Source organism: Myotis lucifugus, unplaced genomic scaffold, assembly GCF_000147115.1.
Source record: "Myotis lucifugus unplaced genomic scaffold, Myoluc2.0 scaffold_146, whole genome shotgun sequence".
Lineage (NCBI taxonomy): Eukaryota > Metazoa > Chordata > Mammalia > Chiroptera > Vespertilionidae > Myotis > Myotis lucifugus.
The window spans coordinates 2822349-2847496 of NW_005871194.1; the positions used below are offsets into that span (position 1 = coordinate 2822349).

General features: G+C 57.7%; 3 protein-coding genes across 3 annotated transcripts; all 3 read left to right on the top strand.

The window, feature by feature from the left end:
• KRT13 (keratin 13) lies at positions 1-3821 on the top strand. Its single transcript, XM_006094938.3, has 8 exons — positions 1-527; positions 1477-1559; positions 1726-1882; positions 2069-2230; positions 2319-2444; positions 2534-2754; positions 3384-3409; positions 3724-3821. Exons 1-8 carry the CDS (start codon positions 57-59, stop codon positions 3780-3782), a joined length of 1305 nt encoding a protein of 434 aa, XP_006095000.1. The 5' UTR covers positions 1-56; the 3' UTR covers positions 3783-3821.
• Positions 3822-11730: 7909 nt separating this feature from the next.
• Positions 11731-15277, top strand: KRT36 (keratin 36). Its single transcript, XM_023759041.1, has 7 exons — positions 11731-12171; positions 12851-12933; positions 13179-13335; positions 13870-14031; positions 14132-14257; positions 14412-14632; positions 15007-15277. The coding sequence occupies exons 1-7, from the start codon at positions 11731-11733 to the stop codon at positions 15104-15106; spliced, it is 1290 nt and encodes a 429-aa protein (XP_023614809.1). The 3' UTR covers positions 15107-15277.
• Positions 15278-20296: 5019 nt separating this feature from the next.
• Positions 20297-24894, top strand: KRT35 (keratin 35). The gene is made up of 7 exons (XM_006094940.3): positions 20297-20810; positions 21771-21853; positions 22046-22202; positions 22665-22826; positions 23114-23239; positions 24014-24234; positions 24508-24894. Exons 1-7 carry the CDS (start codon positions 20340-20342, stop codon positions 24653-24655), a joined length of 1368 nt encoding a protein of 455 aa, XP_006095002.1. The 5' UTR covers positions 20297-20339; the 3' UTR covers positions 24656-24894.
• The last annotated feature ends 254 nt before the right edge of the window (positions 24895-25148 follow it).

A 25148-nucleotide genomic window follows, 5' to 3' on the forward strand; every position in this document is an offset into this window, starting at 1 on the left:
CTCCGCCCAGGCCAAGTCAAGCTCCTGCCCGCACCTGCTCTCCATCTTCTCTCATCATGAGCCTTCGCCTGCAGAACTCCTCCGCCAGCTATGGAGGCGCGTGCCAGCTGGGGGGAGGCCGCGGCATGTCCAGCGGCTGTTCCAGCCGATTTGTCTCTGGGGGATCCGCTGGGGGCTATGGCGGCGGCATGAGCTGTGGCTTCGGTGGAGGGGCTGGTAGTGGTTTCGGAGGTGGCTTCGGCGGTGGCTTTGGAGGTGGCTTTGGAGGCGGCTGTGGTGGGGGTTTTGGCGGTGGCTTTGGTGACTTTGGTGGTGGCGATGGCGGCCTCCTCTCCGGCAACGAGAAGATCACCATGCAGAACCTCAACGACCGCCTGGCCTCCTACCTGGACAAGGTGCGCGCCCTGGAAGAGGCCAACGCCGACCTGGAGGTCAAGATCCGAGACTGGCACCTGAAGCAGAGCCCGGCCAGCCCGGAGCGCGACTACAGCCACTACTACAAGACCATCGAGGAGCTGCGGGAAAAGGTGAGCCCCTGAATGTTGAGGAGGGTCCCTGTGTGCAGGGCAGAGCTGAAAAGGCCAGGACACGCAGTACCCCGGGGGGACCAGAAGATGCAGGGTGGATGGAATTTTCACCCTTCCTGCCGGGGAAAATTCTAGTCTTTTACTACCAAGGGTCTCCACTCCTGATGGGCTTTCTCATGCCATAACGCCCCAAATGCGCTTTCTCCCATTCTCCATTTTATTGTTGTTCTTACTCGTGTCAACGTTTTTATTGCTTTCCAAACAGTTATGTTATTAGTGACTCACGCTCTAGAGTCCTAACCCCCTGAGTTATTTGGACACCACGACAGTTTTAAAAGCCACGAAGAATGACTAAAGTCAATAGAGAAACGGATACAAGTTCACTCGCTGGGCTGGAAATACGAGTTCACTTTGTAGGGCCCCCTTTCAAGTGTTATTCTCAACTGGCTGCGGCCGGGTGGGGGAGATGGAGGCAGAGGCTTAGGCAGTGCTAAGTCGAGCTTCCCTCCAAGCCTATCCATCATGGGGTGATGCCAGCTTGTCGGAACAGACACCCACCTGCCCCTGCCCGGGCTGAGTCCCAGCTCTGTGGAGTGGATTTTCAGTGCTTCAGGATAGAAAAATGTAGCCAAGGAGTCCAAATAGATGCATATATTTGTTTGGTTTTCCCTCTGCTCAGCTGGCAGACCAGCTCTGGCGCAGTGAGGAACTGTGTGCAGCCAGGTGGACTGCCTCCTGGCCTAAGGGAGAGGCCCTCAGGACAGTGGGCTAGAGAGGCTGCTAGTCCGAGGCCTTGAAGACCTGGCTGTCCAAAGATGTTCTCTTCTCAAAAGGGATCCGGGCGGCCCCTCATTTTACAGAGAAGCAACCCAGGTCCAGCTCCCATGCTCTCTCAGCCCTCCTCCCCCAGCTCCTGGGACCTCCCGCGGTTACCTTCTGTGTTTTGCAGATCCTGGCGGCCACCATCGACAACAACCGGGTCATCCTGGAGATTGACAACTCCCGGCTGGCTGCCGACGACTTCAGGCTCAAGTGAGTTTGTTCCCATTCACTGTTCCTCGCAGTCTCTTGTCTTAGACAAACGCTCATGACACTGGAGCTTCCCAGGAGCGAATGTCTTGGAGAAGTAGCAGAGTCCAGGGGGAGTGTCGAATGCCACCGATGTGTTGTTTTTTTCAATTAAAAAAAAATCCTTCAGGTATGAGAACGAGCTGACCCTGCGCCAGAGCGTGGAGGCCGACATCAACGGCCTGCGCCGGGTGCTGGATGAGCTGACCCTGGCCAAGACCGACCTGGAGATGCAGATTGAAAGCCTGAATGAGGAGCTGGCCTACATGAAGAAGAACCACGAGGAGGTGAGAGGGGCATGGGCCTGCCATGGTGCACCACCTCCCGTGAGAAAGGGGAGCCCAATGCTGTGGCCAGACTCTGTGCTCCGCTGTGGGACCTGGAAGGGCTTTCCAGAACATTCCAGTAGCATCCAGAACTAAGGAGAGGAAAGAGGAGGAGCCTCATAACCTCTCCCCTTCCCATCCCCACAGGAGATGAAGGAGTTCAGCAACCAGATGGTAGGCCAGGTCAACGTGGAGATGGATGCCACCCCGGGCATTGACCTGACCCGCGTGCTGGCGGAGATGAGGGAGCAGTACGAGGCCATGGCTGAGAAGAACCGCCGAGACGCCGAGGAATGGTTCCACAGCAAGGTGCCCGGCCCTCTTCCCCTGAGGGGTCAGGGGGTGCCAAGCCTGCCATCCGGGCTTCTCCATCACCTTCCCCCTGTTTGCGTTTCAGAGCGCGGAGCTGAACAAGGAGGTGTCTTCCAACACAGAGATGATTCAGACCAGCAAGACGGAGATCACGGAGCTCAGGCGGACGCTCCAGAGCCTGGAGATCGAGCTGCAGTCCCAGCTCAGCATGGTACACCTGCGGCCCCCTGCCCAGCGGCCACCGCCTCCGGGCCTCCCCTGGGTCGGGCTCCCCTCACCACCTCTCTCCTGCCTCACCAGAAAGCCGGGCTGGAGAGCACGGTGGCCGAGACGGAGTGCCGCTACGCCACGCAGTTGGTTCAGATCCAGGACCTGATCAGCAGCATGGAGGCCCAGCTGAGCGAGGTGCGCGCTGACACCGAGCGGCAGAACCTGGAGTACAGGCAGCTCATGGACATCAAGACGCGGCTGGAGCAGGAGATCGCCACCTACCGCAGCCTGCTCGAGGGCCAGGATGCCAAGTAGGTCCCCGCCAGCCTCTCTCTTGGGAAAGTGCCGGCGGGCTCTGGGCTGTGAGAGCAGGCAGCGTCTTAGGGATCAGGCCCTCGTGTCCCAGGCAGGAGGGGGCCTGACGGAGCTTAAACAGCCTGGAGGGAGACCCAGGACCAGAGCTCCCCTGTCCTCTGGAACCAGGCTGCAGCGTCCATGCCTCTGACATTCTCATTCAGGCCTCTGAATGGGGCCAGCGGGACTAGGGACCATGGAGGGAACACCTCCCATTGGAAAAATAGGATCTTGGATTCAGGTCAGCCCAGCAAAGCTCTTACAATGGCGATGTAACTGCCTTCAGACCATCTGCAGAGCCCAGGCCATCAGGGCGGGGTGGGGGTGGGACTGAGTGAACCAGAGGGAGGACAAAACTTCTGGCAAATGCCCTGCATTTGGGGGCCAACGGTACCTTCTCCTGAGGCCTCAGACAGACAGACAGACAGACCAGGCAGGCACCTGCTGCTGCTGCCCCTGGGCGGAGGGCACAGTTAGGTGTAAAGGCCCCACTCAGGGCTCCAAATGATGGTCTGAGTCGTTGTGAGGAGGGTAAGTGCTGACCCCAGTGGCCTTTCTGCTCACGGCTGCCTCTCCTCTCTTCCAGGATGACTGGCTTCCCCTCCTCCGGAGGTAAGGACATGCTGGGGGCGGCTCCTGCTCACTGCCCGGAGGGCCTCGGGGGGCAGCGCTGGACTTCCCCATGGGAAGGGGGGGGCAGCGGGGAACGTGGGCATTTGCTCACCTGTTTTCCTTTCATCACAGATGGCTCTGTCCCCTAGAGCCACTGTCTGTCTGGGAGAAAGCTGGCTTCGGGGACAACCATAGAGTCCCCGTTAACTAACCCCTCACTGACCAATTCGGGGGCTGGGGGCCCTCCTGGGGCCCTGCCCTGGCCCGAGCTGAGTTTCTCCAGCCTGAGCATCTCTCGCCTCCTTGTTTCCCAGGAACCACCAGCTCCGGCACCGCTCGCCGCCCTTCTGAGGTCACCACCCGCCGGCCTTAAATCTGCCCGGCATCCCCTCCCTCTGTCTTCAGCGTCCAGAGGGGGAGAGAGCTGAAGGGGCCTGCAGGAGAGAGGGAGGGACCCGGGCCCCCCTCTCCCTGGGTGGGCGCTCCTTGCTCTTCCCTCTGGGTCGGCTTCCTTTTCCTCCTGTCTGGGTCGGCTTCCTTTTCCTCCTGATCTGGCTGCTCTGATTTCTCTGCTTCTCTGCTCAAAAAAAAAAAAAGAATTCAATAAAGTTTCTTTCCTTTTTGCAAACGTATTTTTGATTCTGGCCTGGTTTTTGTCAGTGGCACCTGATTTGGGGCTATGGGTGAGCAGGTCACCCCGACAAGCTCAGCCCAGGGAGCTCCCAGGGGGCATGCCAACAGCACCGGTGCAACAGGACAAACAGGGGTTCGGGGGGGTCACGGACGGTGGCACTCTGCAAACATGGACATAGGCAAACCGGAGACATGTGGGGGCACGGGGATCAGCTCAACACCCTATAGGGTGTCCAGTAATAAGGCAGCAGCGGGGTCCTGTTGAGTCCGTTAGTGGGGAGATGTGGATGGGAGGTGTGGAGGGTGCTGGGCAGGCTGCGAGCGGCCGGTGCAGGGCTGCTTTGGGGAGAAGGAGGCCCAGGACAATTACCCCAGCCCCAGCCTGCTGCCTCCCTGCTCCCTGCAGACATGATGGGCATCCCGACCTGCAGTGCCCCCTCAGCCTGCCCCCGGGTCCTGCCGTTCCCAACCTCTCAGTGAAGCAGTCACAGGCCTCCATGAGTGACCCGTGTGCTCTGTCTTTCTTCCCTGCTTCCCCTCTGCACCCTGCCCCACCCTCACCACCACTCGGGATGTCCCAGCTCGGACTTGCAGCCTCCTCTTGCTCAGCCTGCTCCTTACACAGGGACTGGTCTCCTGGACCCTGGCATGGGCGCACTTCTCTTTGTCCTCTTATCTGTGATTGTTTGTGAGTGAGGACACTCATGTTGTATGTTCATGCAAGAGATTCCAGACTAGAGGGGACAATAACACAGGGGAAAGGGATAATGTGCCCAGCACTCACTCTGTACAGGGCTCCTTTCCTTCTTTATTTCATCTCTACAACAATCCATGAGTTGGCACCGCTGTGCCCATTGTACAGATGTGAAGGCTGAGGCTCAGACTGGTTAAGTGGCCTGCCCAGCATAAGAGCTGGGGTCCAAGACCGTGGCCGGTCCTTTGACCGTGGCCGGTCCTTTGTCGGAAGCTAGGGGGAGAAACCAGGCTCCCACCTAAGCCTAGTGCTGAGGGGACAAAGACATCAACCACAGAGCATTCTCGTGGCCTCATTCCCAGTGTCTCGGAGCCCCAGAGCGGAGCGCCTCCACAGGGCAGGTGTTGCACACAGGTGGCTGGTTGCTGTGCTGCCTGTGACTCCTGGCTGCTCTGTCACCCTCCTTCTCAGCAAAAGCCGCCTCCCTCTCCCCAAGGCTCCTCCCAGATGCATGAGGCCAGTGCACCTCTGCACTGCATTCCCCATGGGGTTGCGTGTCCTGCCTGGGTCCTGCAGGGGGCAGGCTCACTCCAGAAAGCAGGTCAGTGCCTCTGAGGCCATCTGCTGGGACACACAGTGAGGGATAGGGCTCTAGACCTGGTCCTCCCCTGGCCTGGTTCCAACATGGCCTCATGTTGGGCAGCTGAGCACAGGGACAAGCAGGGCATGGCTGAGGACAGAGCAGCAGCCCTGGGACCCCCCTGGGTGCCTGTAATCTCTCTGTCTTGGGTAACAGCCTTGAGGGTCCACAGGAGACGTAGGGTGTGAGATAAGGGTGTCCAGGTCTTCCTGGTAAGGGGAATCTCAGTCTTCACATCTGTACAATGGGCACAATGGTGCCAACTCAGGGATTGTTGTAAAGACGAAATGAAATGAAGAATGAAAGGAGCCCTGTGCAGTGCTGGGCACATTATCCCTTTCCCCTCTGTCACTGTCTCCTCTAGTTTGGAATCCCTGGCATGAACATACAACATGAATGTCCGCACTCACACACACCCAAGGGGAGTCTGGGGAAGAGAGGAAAGGGACCTCCCAGGAGGGCTATGGCCCATGGCACTGCGCCCGCCTCCCTGCTGGGCCTCTGCCCTCCCTGCCTGGGACCGTGCATCCCCGGGGCTCTTGGCCCCTTGACCCCTGGTGGGCGATGTTCCTGAGCTTTCAGCGCCTGGAGTGGGCAGGCTGTGTGCATTGCTTCCCTTGGAGCAGCTCCTCGGGGAGTTACAGAGTTTGGGAGGAATCAGGTGGGTGGGTGATGGCTGGGTGGGTGCTGCTCTTGGGGGTGGAGGTTTGGGGAGTTGGCCGAGAGCTGGCATTCACTCTTCTGGCCCATTTTTATAGACAGCCGTAATAACCCCGTGGCTTCTTTCATCCCGGGATCTCAGACCAGGTTGAAAGTAGACTCCACAGTGTAAACGGTGGTTAATTACAACCCAGAGCCCACAGTCGGGCTGGCAGACACCCCGTGAGAGCCACTGCACACCAGCCCCTGTCAACGCAGCTGGTGGAGCCCCACCAAACGGGGAAACCTGCGTTGTGGTTCAGTTAAGTGGCACCTGCGTCAAGGGGACGCGGAGACTGCGGTCCCAGCTTCTTTCCCCTGTGGGCCTGGCTGTGGGTCTCCCACAGACCACAGGTTCTCTAAGCACAGCAGGGAGAGCAGTGGCAGCACGGGGAGTGTCCATAAAAGCTGGGTGGGGGGAGTAGGGATGGAGAGGACCTGAGCAGGAGGCCCTGGACTTCCAGCTGGGAGCTGTCAGCCAGCAGAGCCGCGCAGGAAGAGCTGGCCTGCGGGCGAGAAGGCAGAGCCTGGCGTGAGAAAACCAGGAGGTATGGCTTAAGACTGGGGTCAGGGCGGCTCTCTAGGCCTCCCCCATGGCAAGAGCAGTTTGGAGCAGAACCCCGAAATCCCAGGCAATTGCCAAAACCATATTCTGGTGTGGGGGGGATACCTCTGTATTTTGGGGGAGAGGAGAGTTCCAGGGCAATGCTGGCCTGGCAAAGGGGCAGTTTGGAGGCCTAATCAGGTAAGGCCCAGGCCCAGCGGGGACTCAGGACCTTGCACAGAGCAGCACGTGGGCAGCTGGGTGCCCGGGAGCCCCGCAGACCCTAGGGCCATGGGAGAAACCCCTGCTCAGGGCCCTGGCCAACTCATCAGCAGGCTCAGGGCTCTGTAGAGGGAGTGGAGAAAGACCTTCTTGGTCACCTAGAGTGTGTCCGCACTGTCCTGAGCTTGGTGAGGCCTGACGACAGCAGGGGTGGGCAGAGGTTTGGGGCACAGGCTGGGGGAGTGAGAAAGGGAGCAGAGATGGACTTGCCAGATCTTGCCGAGGAAGGTCTGAGTCACCCTGCTCCAGGCAGCTGCCATGGGGTGGATTGTCACTGAGGTGGCCAGGACGACAGTGAGGACAGCGCCGCACGTCCGAGTGTGCTCGCTGGGCCTGTGAGGGTAAAAATGCAGCCACTCCGAAGAGGGTACAGAGAACAGGAAGATGATTTTCCAAAAGAAGTCAGATACACCGGTCCCCAAGGCCAGCCAGTCACGGGACAGGCCACAGGGGAGGAGGAAGGAATAGCTGTGTCGTGTTCGGCCCAGGCGCTCAGCCGGCGATGCTTTCTTACCGAGGACTGCCAGATAAAGTGCAGGCGCCCAGTGACATCGGAATGACAGATGGACACTTTTTAGTATAAGTATGTCCCAAACATCGCCTGCATGCCCATTTGTGAAATCCGGTGACCCTATCCTTGGCCGGTCTGTGAACATCCCCCAGTCTTCTGCCGTCGAAACTGAGTAAGCGAGACCTTTCTCCAGTTCTCTGGACAAATTAAATGGGTGGCTTCAAATGTCTTCATTGAAGATTTTCTCCTCCCATAACGCTCCCTTCACCTTTGTGTACCTGCCACGGCAAGCCTGCACTAGACCTGACATCAGCTGGCAGTAGCTTTGGCCCAAGCTTTCGATGTGGTTATTTGGCACAGAATAGAGAGTAACCCTGCTTTCCTGGGAGGGGCCGGAATCGCAGGTGCTTTGTCACGAACACATTCTTGGTTAAAAGGAAGAAGCAGTGTGTGTGTGGAAATGAGATCAGTGTGGGTCTCCCCATTTCTGGGTGACTGCTGGGTAGCGTCTAAAGAGGTTAAGATATGAGCCCTGACCAGATAGCTTGGTTGGTTGGCGCATCCTCCCGATATGCCTAGGTCACGGGTTCTGTCCCGAATCAGGGCACATACAATCAACCAATGAATGCATGAATGAGTAGAACAACCAGTCAACATCTCTCTCTCTCTCTCTCTCATTAAGAAAAATTAATTAAAAATAAAGGGGTTAAGACACGGGGCCAGCATTCCTTAGATGCCTGTTACGGTGGGAAATTCTGCAGGATCTGTGTGTGTGGACGTCAAAGGTGGATCAGGCAGCAGGTGACAACCAGGAGGACGAAGCCTAAGGCAGCAGGACACTGAGAGGCAGCCATGGGCTTCCTGAGTGATCTTGGTCCCCTTGGTGCCCAGTGGCAGGGGACGTGGCTGCTCCGTGGCTCACGGTCTGCTTCCTCCGATGCCTGTGGGGCACTCTGGTGGTGGCTGGCACGCTCTGACCACAGCCCAGAGCAGCAGGGAAAGGGGGACCCTGCTCAGAGAACCCATTTCCTCCGGGGCACACCGTGCCGGGCTGTGCCCGCTGCCAACTGCACTGAAGGGACGGCTCAGGGCTGGGCAGAAGGAGACTCAGGCTTGACTTCTCGGCTCTTTGCCCACAGAGACCCGGGCTTCCGGATGTAAACTCACTTATGGATGGAGACTTCTTTTTACCAAAGCAGGAGCCACAAGCTCCGTGGCTGACTTTGAACTTGGTGGCCTTCCCCGATGGGCTTGGGAAAAGCCAGGCTGTTTTCTGTTCCTGCGGCAGCATCTCCTCTCTCCCCTGCCCCTGCAGCTGGGGCCATGTGGGCGGAGAATGCGCTGTCAGCTTTGTAGCCCTAAAACCAGCACTGCACCTGCAAGGCGGGGGTGGGGTGGAGGTGGGGGTGGGAGTGGTGGCTTTTGGGAGCTTCTAGAGTAAAGGTCAGAGGCCAGACAGAGAGTCATGGCTGATGGGGTCCCTTTAGCCCTGGACACAGCCCCAGCCACCACCTCTTTGAGCAGCTGTGTTTCCGGGCACAGCTGGGTCAGGCCTCCGAGTCAGTGTGCCATGAAACCAGGGGGAGCGGTTTGTGTACTGGAAACAGTATTTGGGGCTCAGACGGCAGGGGCTCCAAGAACAGTTTTGATCTCTTAAATCTGTGAAATGAGTTCCTGTTTATCACGCACATGTCAATAAGTTCCCACAGTCCTGTGGTTTTGTGATCTCCATTCACCTCTTGGGAAAGCGGAGGCTCAACTGGGTTGGCAGCTTGACCTGAGGTCTTGCTGAGCCCAGGACTGGATTTGGATATAAAACCCGATGCATGGGCAGCCCTGGTTTACTAAACAGTGGACAGGCGGGTGTCCTTCAGGGCTGGCTGGCCAAGAGAGGGAGGGTGGGCGGTCCCTTGGTGTGTTCCGGGGCGTGAGCGGCTCTGTGAGTCCGGGCTCTCTCCTCCGATACAGGTAGAGCATCTGTTCCATGTGGGCCTCCGCCTTCCCACGATGGTCCCAGCTTCTGGGCGCAGGATCAGGAATTCTTCCCACGAGGCTCCCTCCGCACTTGCTTCCAAGAGGTGGCCTTGAAGTCTGCAACATGGAGAAAGGCAGGGGCCTGAGGGCGGCTGAGAGACCTTCTCTGGCCAGCTGGTCACCTGCTCTGGGAGAGGTGCATGCCTCTGCTCAGCCCTGGAGACGCCTGCGGGGCGCTGGCCCACCACAGCCCTCCTGTGCGGCTGAGAGTGGGGACGGCCAGGGCGGCAGACCCCTGCTTACTCAGTTGTCCCGAGAGAGACCTGGAATCAGCGTCAGGTCTCGATTTCACAAAAAATGAGAGCAGCGGCGTCAGCCAGAGACCCCAACAGAGAAGAGCCACGCCGGGGGCTTGGGAAGGGCTGCCCGCAGGACAAGCCCCGTGTCACAAATGAGGTAAACTGAGGCACGGATGAACTGAGGACTTGCCTGAGAGGCCCCACAGTGCCCACCGGACTCTGCACCAGTCGTCCTAGGAAACAAAGGCGATGCTTATAGGAGTCTAGACAGAGCCCAGGCCCTGTCCCGATGGTCCAGTGGGTCTCAACTGAAGGCGGTTTTGCCTCCCGAAGGGATATTGGCGATGTCTAGTGACATGTTTGGTTGTCACAGCTAGGGGAGGGACATGTCCGTAGATGCCAGGGATGCTGCTAACATTTCACAATGCACAGGGAGCCCCCACGACAGAGAACTCTGGAGTCCGAGATGTCAACAGCGCTGAGGTTGAGAAAGCCCGAGACGCCCCGTCCTAGGCCCTGCGGGCAGAGCAGGGAAGGTGGGCAGCTGGGAGGAACTGTGGCTGAGGCAGCAGGGGCTCTGGAGGCCGGCTGCCCGCTCCCAGTCCCGGAAGGAGCCCCCCAGGTGCAAAATGGGGCACCTCGACAGGATGCCCACTGCACTGGGCGAGGTGCTGTGCACCGCAGCCAACCCTCCTGAGTAATGCCAGAGAGAAGCTTATAAAGCGTTTTAAGAGGTTGGTAAATTACATCCCCAGAAGCACATAAATGCGCCCATAAATGCCAGCCTTGCACAGCAGGCCTGCGTGGGAAAGCCCTCGTGGGGAGGCAGGGACCGCATTTACCTTTGCTCCTTAATCCCCAGGCTCTCCCCCCGGCTCACTTACCTGCCTGGTGGCACTTTGTTCCTCTTCTTCCTTCCCTGTCCAGAGAGTCTGCATCGACCATCGACCATCTCTGTACCCAGTTCAGGGACTGGGGGGGGGGGGGTCAGAGCCGGCCATCTTGGGGCCTTGAGTCTACCCTCCTAGGTTTAGAGAACTGGAGGCCACAAAGGGAACTACCCTCCAAAGCGGCCCCATTTGCAGGCTCACTCCCATGATCCTTTGCTGGCCACAGCCATCAGCGACCACCAAAGACCGTTCTCTTAGCTTAACCCACATCTCTACGGCACCCGATGGTTTTCAAAACACGTTTACTTCTGACTTTTGATTCAGGCCAGGCTGGCGATCGCTCCTGTCAGGATGAAGGCACTGAGGAGGCCAGAGAGGGGGTGACGTGCTCGGTGGATGATCAGCAGAGCCAGGATTTGAAGCCCCTAAATTCCGGTGGTGGCACTTGACCTTGGTTGTGTGGGGGACGAGGGCATGGGAGTTGGGGTCTGAGAGCCTTGGTTTCAGATCCCGGCTCTTTCCTCACAGCCTGTTTACCTTGAGCGAGTTTTTATTTATTTGTTTTCTAACCATTCTGAGCCTCAGTTTCCACATTGGCAAAATGGAGACAATACCAGCCTGTGGTGAGGTGGAAACAGAATGATTCTAGCCAGGCCCATAATAGATGCTCCATGAATTTTAGTTCTCTTTGCTCCTTTTCCACCATCCCAGTGGCCCAGGCCCAGGTCAGGGGTGAGGAGGCATGGGGTCGTGGGTGATGGTGACAGATGGACAGACTGGGCTCCTCAGGGGAAGGCACGCAGACAGGGCAGGGACCAAATGCCATCCGCGAGGCCACTCCCGATTTATGGGATCTGGTGCAAAGTCTTTGAAGAGGCAATAAAATGCATATTCTGCTCCGAAGTGACAACAGCCGAGAGTCCTGACTTAGCCAACCAAATTGAACAATTTTATTTTCTTTTTTACAAGGCAGGGAATTCTGGATGGGTAGCAAAAAGTCACGTTCTAATGCGATCAGCTTTCTGGACTAGGACTAGGCTTTCCCAAGAGTAACACGCCAACACCCCACAAAGAGGGTATATAACCGCCCCAGAGAGGCCGGGAGAACCCAGAACCCCAGCTTCCTGCTCAGCTCCACTGTCCTCTGCTAGCATCATGGCCACCCAGACCTGCTCCCCGATCTCTTCTGGGTCCATCAAGGTCCTCTGTGGCCCAGTGGGCGGGCTCTCTCGGGTGTCCCCCGTCCGGTCCATGGGCTCCTGCAGGGGTGCTGCGGGCTCGGCCTCCTCCGGCCGGCTGGGCCTCTCGGGCCTGGGAAGCTGCTTGCCCAGCTCCTGCCTGTCCTCTGGGTGCTACCCCTCTGGCTTTGCTGGGAGCGGGGTCTGGCTCTGTGAGGGCGCCTTCAATGGCAGCGAGAAGGAGACCATGCAGTTCCTGAACGACCGCCTGGCCAACTACCTGGAGAAGGTGCGGCAGCTGGAGCGGGAGAACGCGGAGCTGGAGAGCCGCATCCGGGAGTGGTGCGAGTGTCAGATCCCGTACATCTGCCCCGACTACCAGTCCTACTTCAAGACCATTGAGGAGTTGCAGCAGAAGGTAACCGGGGGCCTGGCCCCTCTCCAGCCCAGCAGCCCCGCCCCTGGAGGGGTCTGTCTCATACCAAGGGGCTACGGGTGGGACTGCAGCTCTTAGGGAATCCTCCCATCAAGGCCAGCTTTTCTCTTTGGGGGGCCCAGATCTCTCCATTGCTTGTAACCTGTGGCCAGCCATTCCTCCCCTCCCCTCGCTGTCTCAGTGATAGGAAGGGCAACACCATGTACCAAGCCCCTACTGGGCGCAGGCACTGTGCCTGGCACGTTCCTCTCTGTGGCTTATTGATCCCTCATCTGGAAGAGATGGGCTTTACTGGGCCTATTGAACAGATGTGGAAGTTGAACAGATGGAGTGCCCGGTCAGCACCTTGACCAAGATCACACAGCCTGCCAGTGCTGGGTGCAGAGCCTGACTCCAGCTCCGCCTGGCTCTCTCCACGCCCCCTGGTGTTTCCCACTGTGCCACCCTGAGGGCTGCCAATGCCAGGTCTGACGGCCATTGACATCCCTCCTAGGACTGACGCTCCCTTCATACCTGGGCTCAGGGCTCAGGGCTCAGGGCTCAGGGCTCAGGGCTGGAGATGATGAAGGTGCTGGTGGCACTTAGAGGCCTGGCCTCTGGGAGCTGAGCTACCCACCCTGCTGGGCCTTCTCCAGCTCATGGGGTGCCCCTTGTTCCCCAGATCCTGCTGACGAAGGCCGAGAACACCAGGCTGCTCCTGCAAATTGACAACGCCAAGCTGGCTGCTGACGACTTTCGCACCAAGTGAGTGGGCCTGGTCCTGAGGTTTCTGTGCTGCTCCCCTGCCCTGGGGAGCCGGTGAGGTGGGGGTGAGGCCAGATGAGACTGTACGAGGAAAATGCAGCATTGGCTCCGGATCCCTGCTGGGTCAGGGGAAAGGACCCCTGTGCTGCTGGCCCCAACTCAGCCACTGCAGCCAGACAGCAGGCAGGGGCCCTCCCTGTGCCTGGCTCCTCTGCCGCAGACTTGGCAGGGCTCTGTGTGTGCAGGTACGAGACGGAGCTAGGCCTGCGGCAGCTGGTGGAGTCAGACATGAATGGGCTGCGCAGGATCCTGGACGAGCTGACCCTGTGCAAGGCCGACCTGGAGGCCCAGGTGGAGTCCCTGAAGGAGGAGCTGCTCTGCCTCAAGAAGAACCACGAGGAGGTGAGGCTGGTGCCACGAGACCTCCCTGTGTTTCCCGCCCAGCGGGGCGTCCCGGGTATAACAATTGTGGCAACCACCTCCCAGGAACTCCAGCTGGCATTGGTTCATGGCTCACTGTGTGCCAGGAACTTTGCATTTCATTTCATCCTCACCACAATCCCAGGAGGGATATACTATGATAAGCTCCATTCTACAGATGAGAACACTGAGGCACAAAGAGGTTAAGTCACTTGCCTAAGGTCACCCAGATCCCACACTCCTGCCCATCACACTAAAGCTCCATTTGGGCTGTAATGCCTGCTAACAATCCTACTTGCCTGGTTCTTGCACCGTCTCACCCTACTCTCCCAAGCCCTCTGAGGAGGTTGCTCCAAGTCCATGAGGAGACGGAGGCTCAGAGAGGTTCAGTATCCTGTTTCATGTCACACAGCTGGCCACCGAGGGGGGAAGGTTGGAATGCAGCTCAGCTGAACCCCACCCCCTGCATCCAGCATCCTTTTCATCACCTTATGGCGTCTTGTCGGCTCTGTGCAGGAAGTCAACACACTCCGTTGCCAACTCGGGGACCGACTGAATGTGGAGGTGGACGCCGCCCCCCCAGTGGATCTCAACAAGATCCTGGATGACATGAGATGCCAGTATGAGGCCCTGGTGGAGAATAACCGCAGAGACGTGGAGGCCTGGTTCAACATGCAGGTGGGGCTGGGGCAGCCCAGGATCACCAGCTCCTGGGTTGGGGTTACCCTTGACAGTGGCTTCCCTTGGTCTGACCGCACTGGGCCCTCTCATTTCCCAGACCGAGGAGCTGAACCAGCAGGTGGTGTCCAGCTCGGAGCAGCTTCAGTGCTGCCAGACGGAGATCATCGAGCTGAGACGCACGGTCAACGCCCTGGAGATCGAGCTGCAGGCCCAGCACAGCATGGTGAGTGGCCCCTGCTGAGTGGCTGTCCGTCCCTTGTGGCAGGCAGGCTCTTAGACGACCAGGGGGCGTGATCACAGTGACACGCAGAGTCCCAGGGCCGTGGGTGTCTGGGTGGGATCCCTCCCGTTGGCAGCTCTCCTCTTTGCCGCTGCAGCGGAACTCCCTGGAATGCACGCTGGAGGAGACCGAGGCCCGCTACAGCTCACAGCTGGCCCAGATGCAGTGCCTGATCGGCAACGTGGAGGCCCAGCTGGCCGAGATCCGCTGCGACCTGGAGCGGCAGAACCAGGAGTACCAGCTCCTCCTGGATGTCAAGGCCCGGCTGGAGTCGGAGATCGCCACCTACCGCTGCCTGCTGGAGGGAGAGGACTGCAAGTGAGTGGCCAGGGTCCTGGGGAGTCAGGCCTGGCGGGGGGAGGAGAAGGTGCACCTAGGTCCTAGACCCACCCCCAGGGCCTGGCTGGCAGTATCAGCCATGGGGTGGCTAGTGCACAGATGAAGGGGGAGAGGGAGAGAGAGAGAGAGATTCCTTCTGGCCCCTGACTTGGGTCATTCATGGGGGGACAAGCCAGTCCAAACTCTGTTTTGGCTGGGAGTCTCTAGTCTTCATCCCTGCAGCCCTCACTCGGCACTGTCTGAGGCCGCTTGTTGTTGTCACCCACGTGTTTCACTTGATCCCCTAAATCTGTTTAACGTGACGCCCGGTGCCAAGTCCCGATGCCTGACCTGATATGATTTCATCTCCCCAGGCTGCCTCCCCACCCTTGTGCCACGGAATGCAAGCCCGCCGGTAGAGTTCCCTACGTCTCGGGCATGTCCTGCGCCCAGGCTCCCCAGGGCAGCACCTAGATTCGCACCATCGCCGAGGAGATCCGAGACGGGAGAGTCATTTCCTCCAGGAGCACAAGCAGGCCTGCCCGCTGTGCCCAGCCGCCCAGCCCAGAGGGCAGGCCCTGGCCCACAGGAGGGAGGCCACCCCTGTGGCTCCCGGCTCCCAACAACCCCCCTTCCCTAGAGGGGCTCCCCGCTCAGCAGGCTTTTTCTACCGAAATACTTCTTATATTGTGCTTCTCCATTTCACTGCTTTCATGCATGCAAAACTAGGTTTCCCTGGAAATGTACCCAATAAAGTGTGTTCTCTTGGCATAGCAAATGCGGCTCTGTCTACTCTGGTTAGTTCTGGGGGTGTTTGGTTAGGGGTTGCACTGAAGGGGTGGGATTTGGTGTCAGGTCTGTCTTTGCTGGTGGTGGGTGATAGGAAGTGACGGGGTGATTAAACATATCGAATAACGGGGATACCTCAGGCCCTGGTCCACGAGCCCAGACACTGACCCAATCAGGATGGGCGCTGGCCACAACCCCCAGGCTTGTTGGCCCTGCCTGTGGGTACCCACCAGGGGAGACCTCAGAAAAGGCAAGGGCTCCCCGGCCAGTCCTCCTCAGTAGTCCTGCCTGGATCTGGGGGTTCTCTCTCCCTTCCCTTTAGCTTCTCCCTTGCCTGGCACCCTTTCCCCTGCTCACCCACCCTCAGACCTGGCTCGGGGACAGTGTAGGAGAGGGGGTTCCAGGACCAACCAGAGAGAGGCAAATTCCAGGCTGCCAGGCTGGGCCAACCACCCCAGGGAGCGGAGTTGGAGTGACTTGGGGTATGAAGGTGGGGGGTGAACTCATGTCCACAACACTGGCTACAGAGCCGAAGTGAAAGGTGATGGGGACAGTGCCGTGTGTGTGTGTGTGTGTGTGTGTGTGTGTGTGTGTGTGTGTGTGGCAGGCGGGGGGCGAACTTCACAATGGGGCAGAGCCGTGCCCATCTGAGCATCGAACCTAACCATGCCAAGACCTGCTCCCCTCTGAGCTGAGGAGCATGGCCTGTGAGAAGTCAGAGGCCCTCACGCCTGCTTTGTCTCCTGCTCATTCTTCAGTTAAGAACATGGGCCCAGAGAGAGCAGTGACTTGTTCCAGGCCACACAGTGGTGAGAGGGACAGGCCATGGCTTAGCTATTCAGACTCTAACTCTGGTGCTCTTCCCAGCACGCAGGTCAGGTTCTCACCTCTCTCTGTGTGTCTGTTTCTTTCTCTTCTTTTCTGCCTCTGAGCTCTTACTGGAGCCCAGGACCTCCATGGAAAAGACATGGCCTTGACGGATGTCACCAGGAATTTGCTGCTCAACCAGAGGTGCAGCAAACATCTTAGGGAAGAGGCGCATGGGCAGGTTGGAGCATCTGCACTGAGTGTGGCTCTGTTTGGCAGTGGGCGCCCAGTCATGTCCTGTGACCTCTCTAGTGTTGGCTGGTTCATCTGTGAAATGGGGCTGCAGGAGGCTCAGTGTGTGCAGCCCCCAGGAAGTGGTAGCAATGAGCATTAGTGTTAAATGAAGGGCCCCTGAGCTGAGTATGGAGAGTGGGAACCCCCTGCTCCCCGAGGTGGGCCCGGGGTCTTTGCTTGGTTACACGGCAGGACGCTGGTGGGGCCTGCACTGTTGGTCAGCAGCACCCTCGGAGCTAGACAGTGAACCCGAAGGCCTTGGCCTCAGAGGACTTGCTCGGCCTTGGTCAGGAGGGTCCTTCCATGTGGTCTCACTCTCCTCCTGCCCTGCGCTCTCTGGGCTTCGAACTCCTGCTCTGGGGCCTGCGGGCTGCGCTTCCTGGCTCATGCCTGAGGCTCAGGAGATGAGCGGTGGGCAGGGGGCACGCAGAGCATGCCACCCCTGTTTGCTGGTACATGGGAACAGCCAGGGATTGGACTGGACCTTCTGTTCCATCTACAGCTCAAGCTGTCTGGCTACTGTGTTGGAGCAGACAGACCACACAGGCTTGTGACCTGACAATCACACTGTCAACTCCTCCCAGCGTGCAGTGTGTCTCCTTTCATGCACTCTCTACAGTTTGCAGAGGGAATTCACAGCCTCATGCCATGCACTCAGACAGCCCTGGGTGTCATGGGCGCCTTATTTAGGTAGCCTTGTCTAGCTCTTTATTAAATTGTTTAGAGTCTCTAATGGTTAAGGAACCCATTCCTACTCTCACCCTCACATACACCTTCAACTGAGTTCCAGTTTAAATCACTAAACAGTGTGCACACCAGAACTCAACTTTTCTACTGTGGACTGGACATGGACACGGCAGTGAATTGGCTTATGGTCCTGTCTCCCTTTGGGCAGAATGGCGTTTGGCCCGGAGAACACTTTGTTCTCTGCCAAAGGGGCTGGTTAGTCTGAGCAGGTGCTGCTCACCTCCACAGAGATGCCTAATCTTTTATTGCTAAATCTCGGTCTCCTCATCTGTAAGAGTAAGGATGGTAAGACTGACTTTGGAAGTACTGTATCTTTCTCTCTCAGTTTTCTACCCACTTTTTCTCTCCTTCCTTCTTCATTCCCTCCTTTTCTATGCTCCCTTCCTCTCAAAATCCTTTCTTTGCTTCCTTACTTAGCACAATTCACCATGGGCAAAGCATTCATTCATTCATTCATTTATTCATGTATATTGAGACACCTAGAAGCCCAGCACTGTGCTTGACATGATAGAGGTTTCAAAACAAGTACCAGGTCACTCCTTGCCCCCAAGAATGTACAGTCTCCCTGAGAAGATAGGGCTGAAACACAAGACAATTTGAGGATATCATCGAATGGAGGGCCAACAGGTCAACCACTAGTCACTGCCATGAGTGTTTGGAGCTGGTAGAGTACAGCAGGGCAGGAGCAGGGGGCAGGCTCCTGAAACATTCCCAGCCTCAGTTTATCCATCTATTAAATGGGGATATTGGCGATGCCAATCTCATGGGGGTGTTGTGAGGAGTGAATGAGAGAATGCCTGGAGAGAGCTCAGCAGAGAGCCCGGCAGGTGCTCAGTGCTCAGTGAATGATGGCCGATCCCACTAGCTTGTTATTACGAGGACTATGTGGGAGAGAGAAACTCCTTCCAGGTAGCACAGGTGTGGAGCCCTGCCTGGGAACCCATGTGCCCCTCAGGCTGTATAAACAGCATGTGGCTTGCTGGCCTCCACGGCTGTAGCTTCTCAGGGCTCCTGGGTGTCTCCAGGAGGCTGCAGCTTAGCAGGGCTTGGGTGGAGCCCTGTACTCACCTGGGTGGGAAGCACAAACACCCAAGGAGGTGCAGCCAGGTTCTCAGCTCAGGTGTGTCCTTGCACCGGGGCATGGATTTCCAGGGAGGGAGAGGCTGAGGCAGCCAATGGGGGCCTGGGCTGGCGCTGGGTGGGTGCTGGTCACACCAGGCCCCCAGGTGTGGGAAGGGCATGGTGACTCATGGAAGCTCTGTATCTGAGGGCCCCAAACACATGCACCTGGCCCGTGGGATGGTGGCCTGTGTGCTCAGAGACTGTCCGCACTCCCTAGTGACAGCTGCGTGGTATTGAGGTGTGACTTCAACAAGATTCCACAAGTGTGGGGATCAGCAATCAGCGGCTGCCCTTACTGAGCATGAACCATGAGCAGGTGCTGTTCTAGAAGCTTCACAGTATGTTATCCTCAGAGCAGCCCTAGGAAGCAGGTAGCAGGGACTATCTTCCTCCCGGTTTACAGAGGAAATAGAGAGGAAACAGTTGGCACGCAGCAGGGCTGGGATTCGAACCCCCAGAGTTCACAGGTAACCACCATGCTGAGCTGCATCTCCTGGGACACCAGAGGCTATTGGCCATCCTCTTGTGGAGTCCACCCTATTTTGTCCTTTCCTTTCTCCACAGAGCCCTGCCACAGGATTTTTGAGCTGTGGTGGAGGCTGGTGGTATGGTGGAGAAGGCCAGACCAGACTCGGGTCGGCATCTTGGTTCTGCCTGTCACTAGCGGGTGCCACTAGCAAGCTTTCATCGTCCTTGGGTCTTGGTTTCCTCAGCGTTGAGAGGGGGATAACAAGCTCGGCTCACAGGGCACCATGAGGATTCAGTGAGACCCCGCACGGGAAAGCACCGCGCCCTGCCGGGAAGGCTGCTGGTGCTCAGCCCACGGTCGTTCTCCTCATGGGATCCCGAGAAGAGTAAGCAGGACTCAGACCGCAGGGCAGAACAACAGGCAAGTCCCATCGGCCTCCCTGTTGAGGCCCCGCCCCAGCCACACCTGCCTTCTTGCTCAGCTCCCAGGCCCTCTTCCAGGTCCCCCTTGCTTGGCAGATGGATTTTCTGGGCAAATAACCCAACTTTGTCCAGCTTTCTGGGCATCCATCCAGACAACTCCTGTTGCAGAGATCGAATTCCGAAGGCCAGGCACTTTGAGCCTTCTGAGGAGCTTGTGAGGCAAGACCACTCTGCCTGGCCCAGCAACCAGAAGGGAAAGCTTCTCCATTTTCAACCAGGGCCTGGACGACACCTTCCTTATGTGGGGCAGGCACCCAGTTAGCCGAGCTCTAGCATTTTGGCTGGAGCTGAGGCTGCATAGCCAGAACGGACTTCCTGGCAAGGGAGGGAGTGGGGATGTGTTCATTGAGGCTCTGCTGCATCCAGGGTGACCAACTGAACCCTTTTGCCCAGGACTGAGGGGTTCCCAGGGATCGGAGACTTTCAGCACTAAAACCAGAACAATCCTGGGGCAACAGCAATAGTTGGTTACTGTAGTTATATTTCCTGAGCTGTTCTAGAGCCTTCTGTGTCTCCTTGGGCTTGAGGCCCAGCTCTTGCAACAACCAGACTTGCCCTTCCGACGCCCAGGAGCCAGCCCAGAGGCCTCCTCGACTCAGTTGGCTCATAAAAGAAGACAATGCTGGAGAAAGTCAAGACCGACTCCCACACCTCTTAACGAGGAGGCTGAGGCCAGGGCTCTGATGACAGGCCCCTTTGAAGAACTGACGGAGACTGGGTCTTGCCAGCAGCACGGGGCGGTGGTGATGAGTCTCAACGTAGCCGCCAGTCCAACGGGGCTCCTTGTTTACGAGGCCGAGAAATGTTCACAGGAAGCTAAAGAGAAGGTTAATGAGGGGTTCTGATAGAAAGTGGTATTAACTTTACGAGGAGAAGACACTTTAGAAAGGCCAACGCCCACGGGGGCCGAGATATAAACCCGGGGCGAGGAGCTGTGCCTGTGCATCGGGGGTGTCCAGCCTTGCAGCTCTGTCACTTGTGTCCTGGTGCGGAGGCCATGGCTTCCAAATGCCTCAAGGCCAGCTTCTCCTCGGGGTCCCTCAAGGGCCTGGGAGGGGCCCACGGGGGCTCACCCCGCATGTCCACCGTCTACTCCAGCAGCTCCTGCAAGCTCCCCAGCCTCTCCCATGGGGCCCGGAGTTTCTCCACCTGCTCGGTCGGGCTGGGCAGGAGCAGCTGCAGGGCCGCTAGCTGCCTCCCTGCTCTCTGCCTCCCATCTGGAGGCTTTGCCACCAGCTATAACGTGGGCGGGGGCTGGTTCAGGGAGGGCATCCTGACAGGCAGCGAGAAGGAGACCATGCAGTTCCTGAACGACCGCCTGGCCAGCTACCTGGAGAAGGTGCGGCAGCTGGAGCAGGAGAACGCCAGCCTGGAGAGCCGCATCCGCGAGTGGTGCGAGCAGCAGGTGCCCTACCTGTGCCCCGACTACCAGTCCCACTTCCGGACCATCGAGGAGCTCCAGAAGAAGGTGAGGGGTTTCGGGTGGCGCCCGCAGCTCAGGAGGCTGGTGCCACCAGCACTGGACTGGAAGCCAGAACATCTGTGCTGGTGGCCCAGTTCCCCGGGGGCACCTCAGAGGTCACAGGGCCTGTTCACACTGTGGTCTCACTTGCTCATCCCAGTAATCTTACGAGGGAGGTATCACCAGCCCACTTAACAGATGAGAACACTGAGGCTCAGGCTGGTTAAGTGACTTATTCTAAGTGGTCCCACTGGCAGTTAGTGGAGCCAGAGCTTGAACATGACTCTATGGACTAATTGGTTGTATGACCTTTGATACCATAGCCCAACTCACCTCTTCCTCCTCCTCCTCCTCCTCCTCCTCCTCCTCCTCCTCCTCCTCCTCCTCCTCCTCCTCCTCTTCCTTCTCCTCCTCCTGGTCTTCCTCCTCTTCCTCCTCCTCTTCCTCCTCCTCCTCCTCCTCCAAGGTAAGGGGATTGAATTTGATGTGTTGGTTCAGGGCAGGTTTCTTATAACTGATTCAGGAAAGGAAAAGCCTGTCAGAAGTTTCCTTCTCACCCAGCCCACATTCCCTGAACATCAGCTGGCTTCTGAGAAGGGTCATTTATGACCAAGGAATCACAGAGTGTGCTGTTGGTAATAACCTTCCCGGAGAGCCCTGTAGCCTGGGCGATAGAAAGAGAAGAGGAAGCCATCATGCCCGGTCTTCCTGCAGCACTGCCACGCCTCCCCCTCTCTGTTCCAGGCTACAGGTCAGATGCACTGCATGGGCAGGGGCCCTAGCGGTTTCCTCCCTAATTCGTGCAGCATGCCCATAAGCCTCATGTAGCCTCAGCTGTCAGGAGTCCAGGGATGGGTGCTGCCCTTTCTCCAACAGCAGTTCATGCCAGCTTTGGGGTGCTCCAGCCAGCAGAATGTCCTTTCTTTTACTGAAGTAACTTTCCCCCGACTTTCTGCCCTCCTCTAGACCCTGTGCACCAAGGCAGAGAACTCCCAGTTGGTGGTGCAGATCGACAATGCCAAGCTGGCCGCAGATGATTTCAGGACCAAGTGAGTGCCCTGCCTGCCCCTTGGTTGGGGGCTGGTAATACTGGACATTGGTGATGCCCAGACTCGGGGTTTTGGCTGCACTAAGTCAGAGGCATTAAGGTGGACACACAGCACCAGGCCAGGCTGAGGTGAGATGTGACTTGGATATAAAACAGAAATGCAGCTTCAGGTGCCCTGTTACGTGCCTGCCAGGTATGAGATGGAGGTGTCCATGAGGCAGCTGGTGGAGTCGGACATGAATGGGCTACGCAGGATCCTGGATGATCTGACCCTGTGCAAGGCCGACCTGGAGGCCCAGGTGGAGTCACTGAAGGAGGAGTTGCTCTGCCTGAAGAAGAACCATGAGGAGGTAAGTATGGGGAGGTGAGCATGGGGGAGTAGGTGAGCATGGGGAGCAGTGAGCAAGGGGAGTAGGTGAGCATGGGGAGTAGGTGAGCATGGGGAGCAGGTGAACATGGGGAGCAGGTGAGCATGGGGGAGTAGGTGAGCATGGGGAGCAGTGAGCAAGGGGAGTAGGTGAGCATGGGGAGTAGGTGAACATGGGGAGTAGGTGAGCATGGGGGAGTAGGTGAGCATGGGGGAGTAGGTGAGCAAGGTGGGCAGGTGAACATGGGGAGTAGGTGAGCAAGGGGAGTAGTTGAGCAAGGGGGAGTAGGTGAACATGGGGAGTAGGTGAGCAAGGGGAGTAGTTGAGCATGGGGGAGTAGGTGAACATGGGGAGTAGGTGAGCATGGGGAGCAGGTAGCTGTGTTGGGGAGGACAATGGGGCAGCCAGTGAGAAAGTTAGTGCTGACCTTGGTCTATGCCACAGGAAGTAAACTCACTGCGCTGCCAGCTTGGTGACCGGCTCAACGTCGAGGTGGACGCTGCCCCGCCTGTGGACCTGAATCGCGTTCTGGATGAGATGAGGTGCCAGTACGAGACCCTGGTGGAGAATAACCGCCGGGATGCTGAGGACTGGTTCAACACCCAGGTACGTCCTGGAAACAGTCTGCCACGGAGACACACCGTGGGTCACACAGGAGTGACCTGGGGGCTCCCCATCGAGAAACCTGAGTTTGAGTCCCAGCTCTGATCTGACCTCCACATGCACAATTGGGCAGGTGGGTGCGGTCTAAGCGACCATGTCCTCTAAAATGAATAGTTTGGGCTGGGTGATCTGGAAGGTCCTTCTCAGCTCACGCTTCTAAGAGGCCTCTGTGGACCTCAGAAGCTGTGTCCCCAGTGATCCTGACCAGGTCCGGTGTGTGTATGTTTCAGACCGAGGAGCTGAACCAGCAGGTGGTGTCCAGCTCAGAGCAGCTGCAGACCTGCCAGGCGGAGATCATCGAGCTGAGACGCACGGTCAACGCCCTGGAGATCGAGCTGCAGGCCCAGCAGAGCATGGTGAGTCCTGAGGCTGCTGGGGACCAAGCCTAGCTGCCCATGAGCCCCCCCCCACCCCCCGATTTCCATGCTCTGACCACACAGGCTAGTGGTCAAGTTCTTGAGCATCAGAGATTTTCTGTGCAGAGAAGAGGGAACGAGAGCCCAGCCCCCATTCACAGATGCCCCAGGGGTAAAAGAGGAGGCTGTGGCAACCGACATGTCCAGGCAGCAGCTCCTGTATGTGTGGAACCAGATCCTTTCTGAGTAATTATCAGTTACTCAGAGATATCTTTCTGGTTTTTTGTTTGTTTTTTGTCTTGTTAATCCTCACCTGAGGATATTTTCCCATTGATTTTTAGGGAGAGTGGAAGAGAGAGGGAAAGACAGACAGAAACATCAATGTGAGAGGAACACATTGATTGGTTGCCTCCTGCATGAGCCAAAACCAGGGCTCAGGCCAGGGAGGAGCCTGCAACCAAGGTACCCGCCCTTGACCGGAATCAAACCCGGGACCCTTTGGTCCACAGGCTGATGCTCTAACCACTGAGCCAAACTGACGAGGGCCAGAGATATTATTTTTAGGTCATTTTAGACCAAGATGGCTAGAGGGGCATATCAGCTCATCTCAAGGGAGATGTCTAGTTGTGGTTCATCCTGGCTCAAAGTGATTCTCTGGGCTTCTGTTCTTGGATTCCGAGGCCTCTGTGAGACCCAGATGGATTAGGTGCATCTTCCTTGCTCCTTCTCTGATCTTTAACCTTCCTCCTCCCTACACAACCCTGGTCCTCACAGAGAGATGCTTTGGAATCCACCCTGGCGGAGACGGAGGCCCGCTACAGCTCGCAGCTGGCCCAGATGCAGTGCCTGATCGGCAACGTGGAGGCCCAGCTGGCCGAGATCAGGGGTGACCTGGAGCGGCAGAACCAGGAGTACCAGGTGCTGCTGGACGTCCGGGCCCGGCTGGAGGGTGAGATCAACACGTACCGGGGCCTGCTGGAGAGCGAGGACTGCAAGTGAGTACCACTGCGCTCTCATCTTCTGAACGCAGTCCACACAGTTCTGGGGAGACAGCATGTGCCTGGGAAGAGCCCAGCCAGGAGCCTGGGTTTCCTTCTGGTCTTGTTACAAATTCATCACATGACCCGGGAAAATCTCTTTTCTCCCCTGGCCTCTGTTCCCCTTTTGGCAAAACAATGGGGCAGGGCTAGGTGATTTTTAAGTTACTCTGAGTTATGGAAAACAGCAACTGGAAAATCATACTAATCTGATCTTTTTCTTTCTCCTAGGCTGCCCTGTAACCCGTGTGCCCCGGAACCCTCACCCTCCAAGTCATGCCTCCCCTGTCTTCCCGTGGCCTCCTGTGGTCCTGGCGCAGCCCGCACGACCTGCAGCCCCCGCCCCATTTGTGTGCCCTGCCCGGGAGGCCGGTTCTGAGAGTGCCTAGGCCCAGAAAGCCAAGGCCACTGTCTCCAGGGCTTGGAGTTGGCCTCCGGTTAGCCCTAACCCTAAAGCCCCAATCCCTTCTCATGCAGAGCCCAGGGCCTGGTCCTAAGAGGCCTCACCGCAAATACACGCCATAAAGTTTCTCAAAGCCTGTCTCTAAGGCTGGCCGCTCCCGAAGGCCGCAACTCCTCGTCATTTCAATGGGTGCCAGGGTCTCTGTTCTCGGGCTGCCTCTTGGGTCAGCATTTCCTTCTGGGTGCTGTTCCGGTGGGTCCTGAAATGCAACAGAGGGATTCAGAACAATAAAGTGCATTTGCTCTGGCTCTCGATGCCTAAGTAGCACCATTCTGGATTGTTGGTTTGTGTCTCTGCTGTGTGAAGAGGGGTGACTCTTGGGCAGATGAATGGGGGATGCTTGACCATGTAGTAGTATGATGCCGGGGATGACAGGGTCCCTGTGCTCCTTTTTGGGGTGGGTAGAGGT

Coding starts and splice junctions, on each gene's coding strand:
- KRT13 (XM_006094938.3), top strand. CDS start 57: ATGAGCCTTCGCCTGCAGAACTCCTCCGCCAGCTATGGAGGCGCGTGC. Junction 2,445..2,533: donor TGCAGTCCCAGCTCAGCATG/GTACACCTGCGG, acceptor CTGCCTCACCAG/AAAGCCGGGCTGGAGAGCAC. Junction 3,410..3,723: donor TGGCTTCCCCTCCTCCGGAG/GTAAGGACATGC, acceptor CTTGTTTCCCAG/GAACCACCAGCTCCGGCACC.
- KRT36 (XM_023759041.1), top strand. CDS start 11,731: ATGGCCACCCAGACCTGCTCCCCGATCTCTTCTGGGTCCATCAAGGTC. Junction 12,172..12,850: donor TTGAGGAGTTGCAGCAGAAG/GTAACCGGGGGC, acceptor CTTGTTCCCCAG/ATCCTGCTGACGAAGGCCGA. Junction 14,633..15,006: donor CTGGAGGGAGAGGACTGCAA/GTGAGTGGCCAG, acceptor TCATCTCCCCAG/GCTGCCTCCCCACCCTTGTG.
- KRT35 (XM_006094940.3), top strand. CDS start 20,340: ATGGCTTCCAAATGCCTCAAGGCCAGCTTCTCCTCGGGGTCCCTCAAG. Junction 22,827..23,113: donor AGGACTGGTTCAACACCCAG/GTACGTCCTGGA, acceptor TGTATGTTTCAG/ACCGAGGAGCTGAACCAGCA. Junction 23,240..24,013: donor TGCAGGCCCAGCAGAGCATG/GTGAGTCCTGAG, acceptor TGGTCCTCACAG/AGAGATGCTTTGGAATCCAC.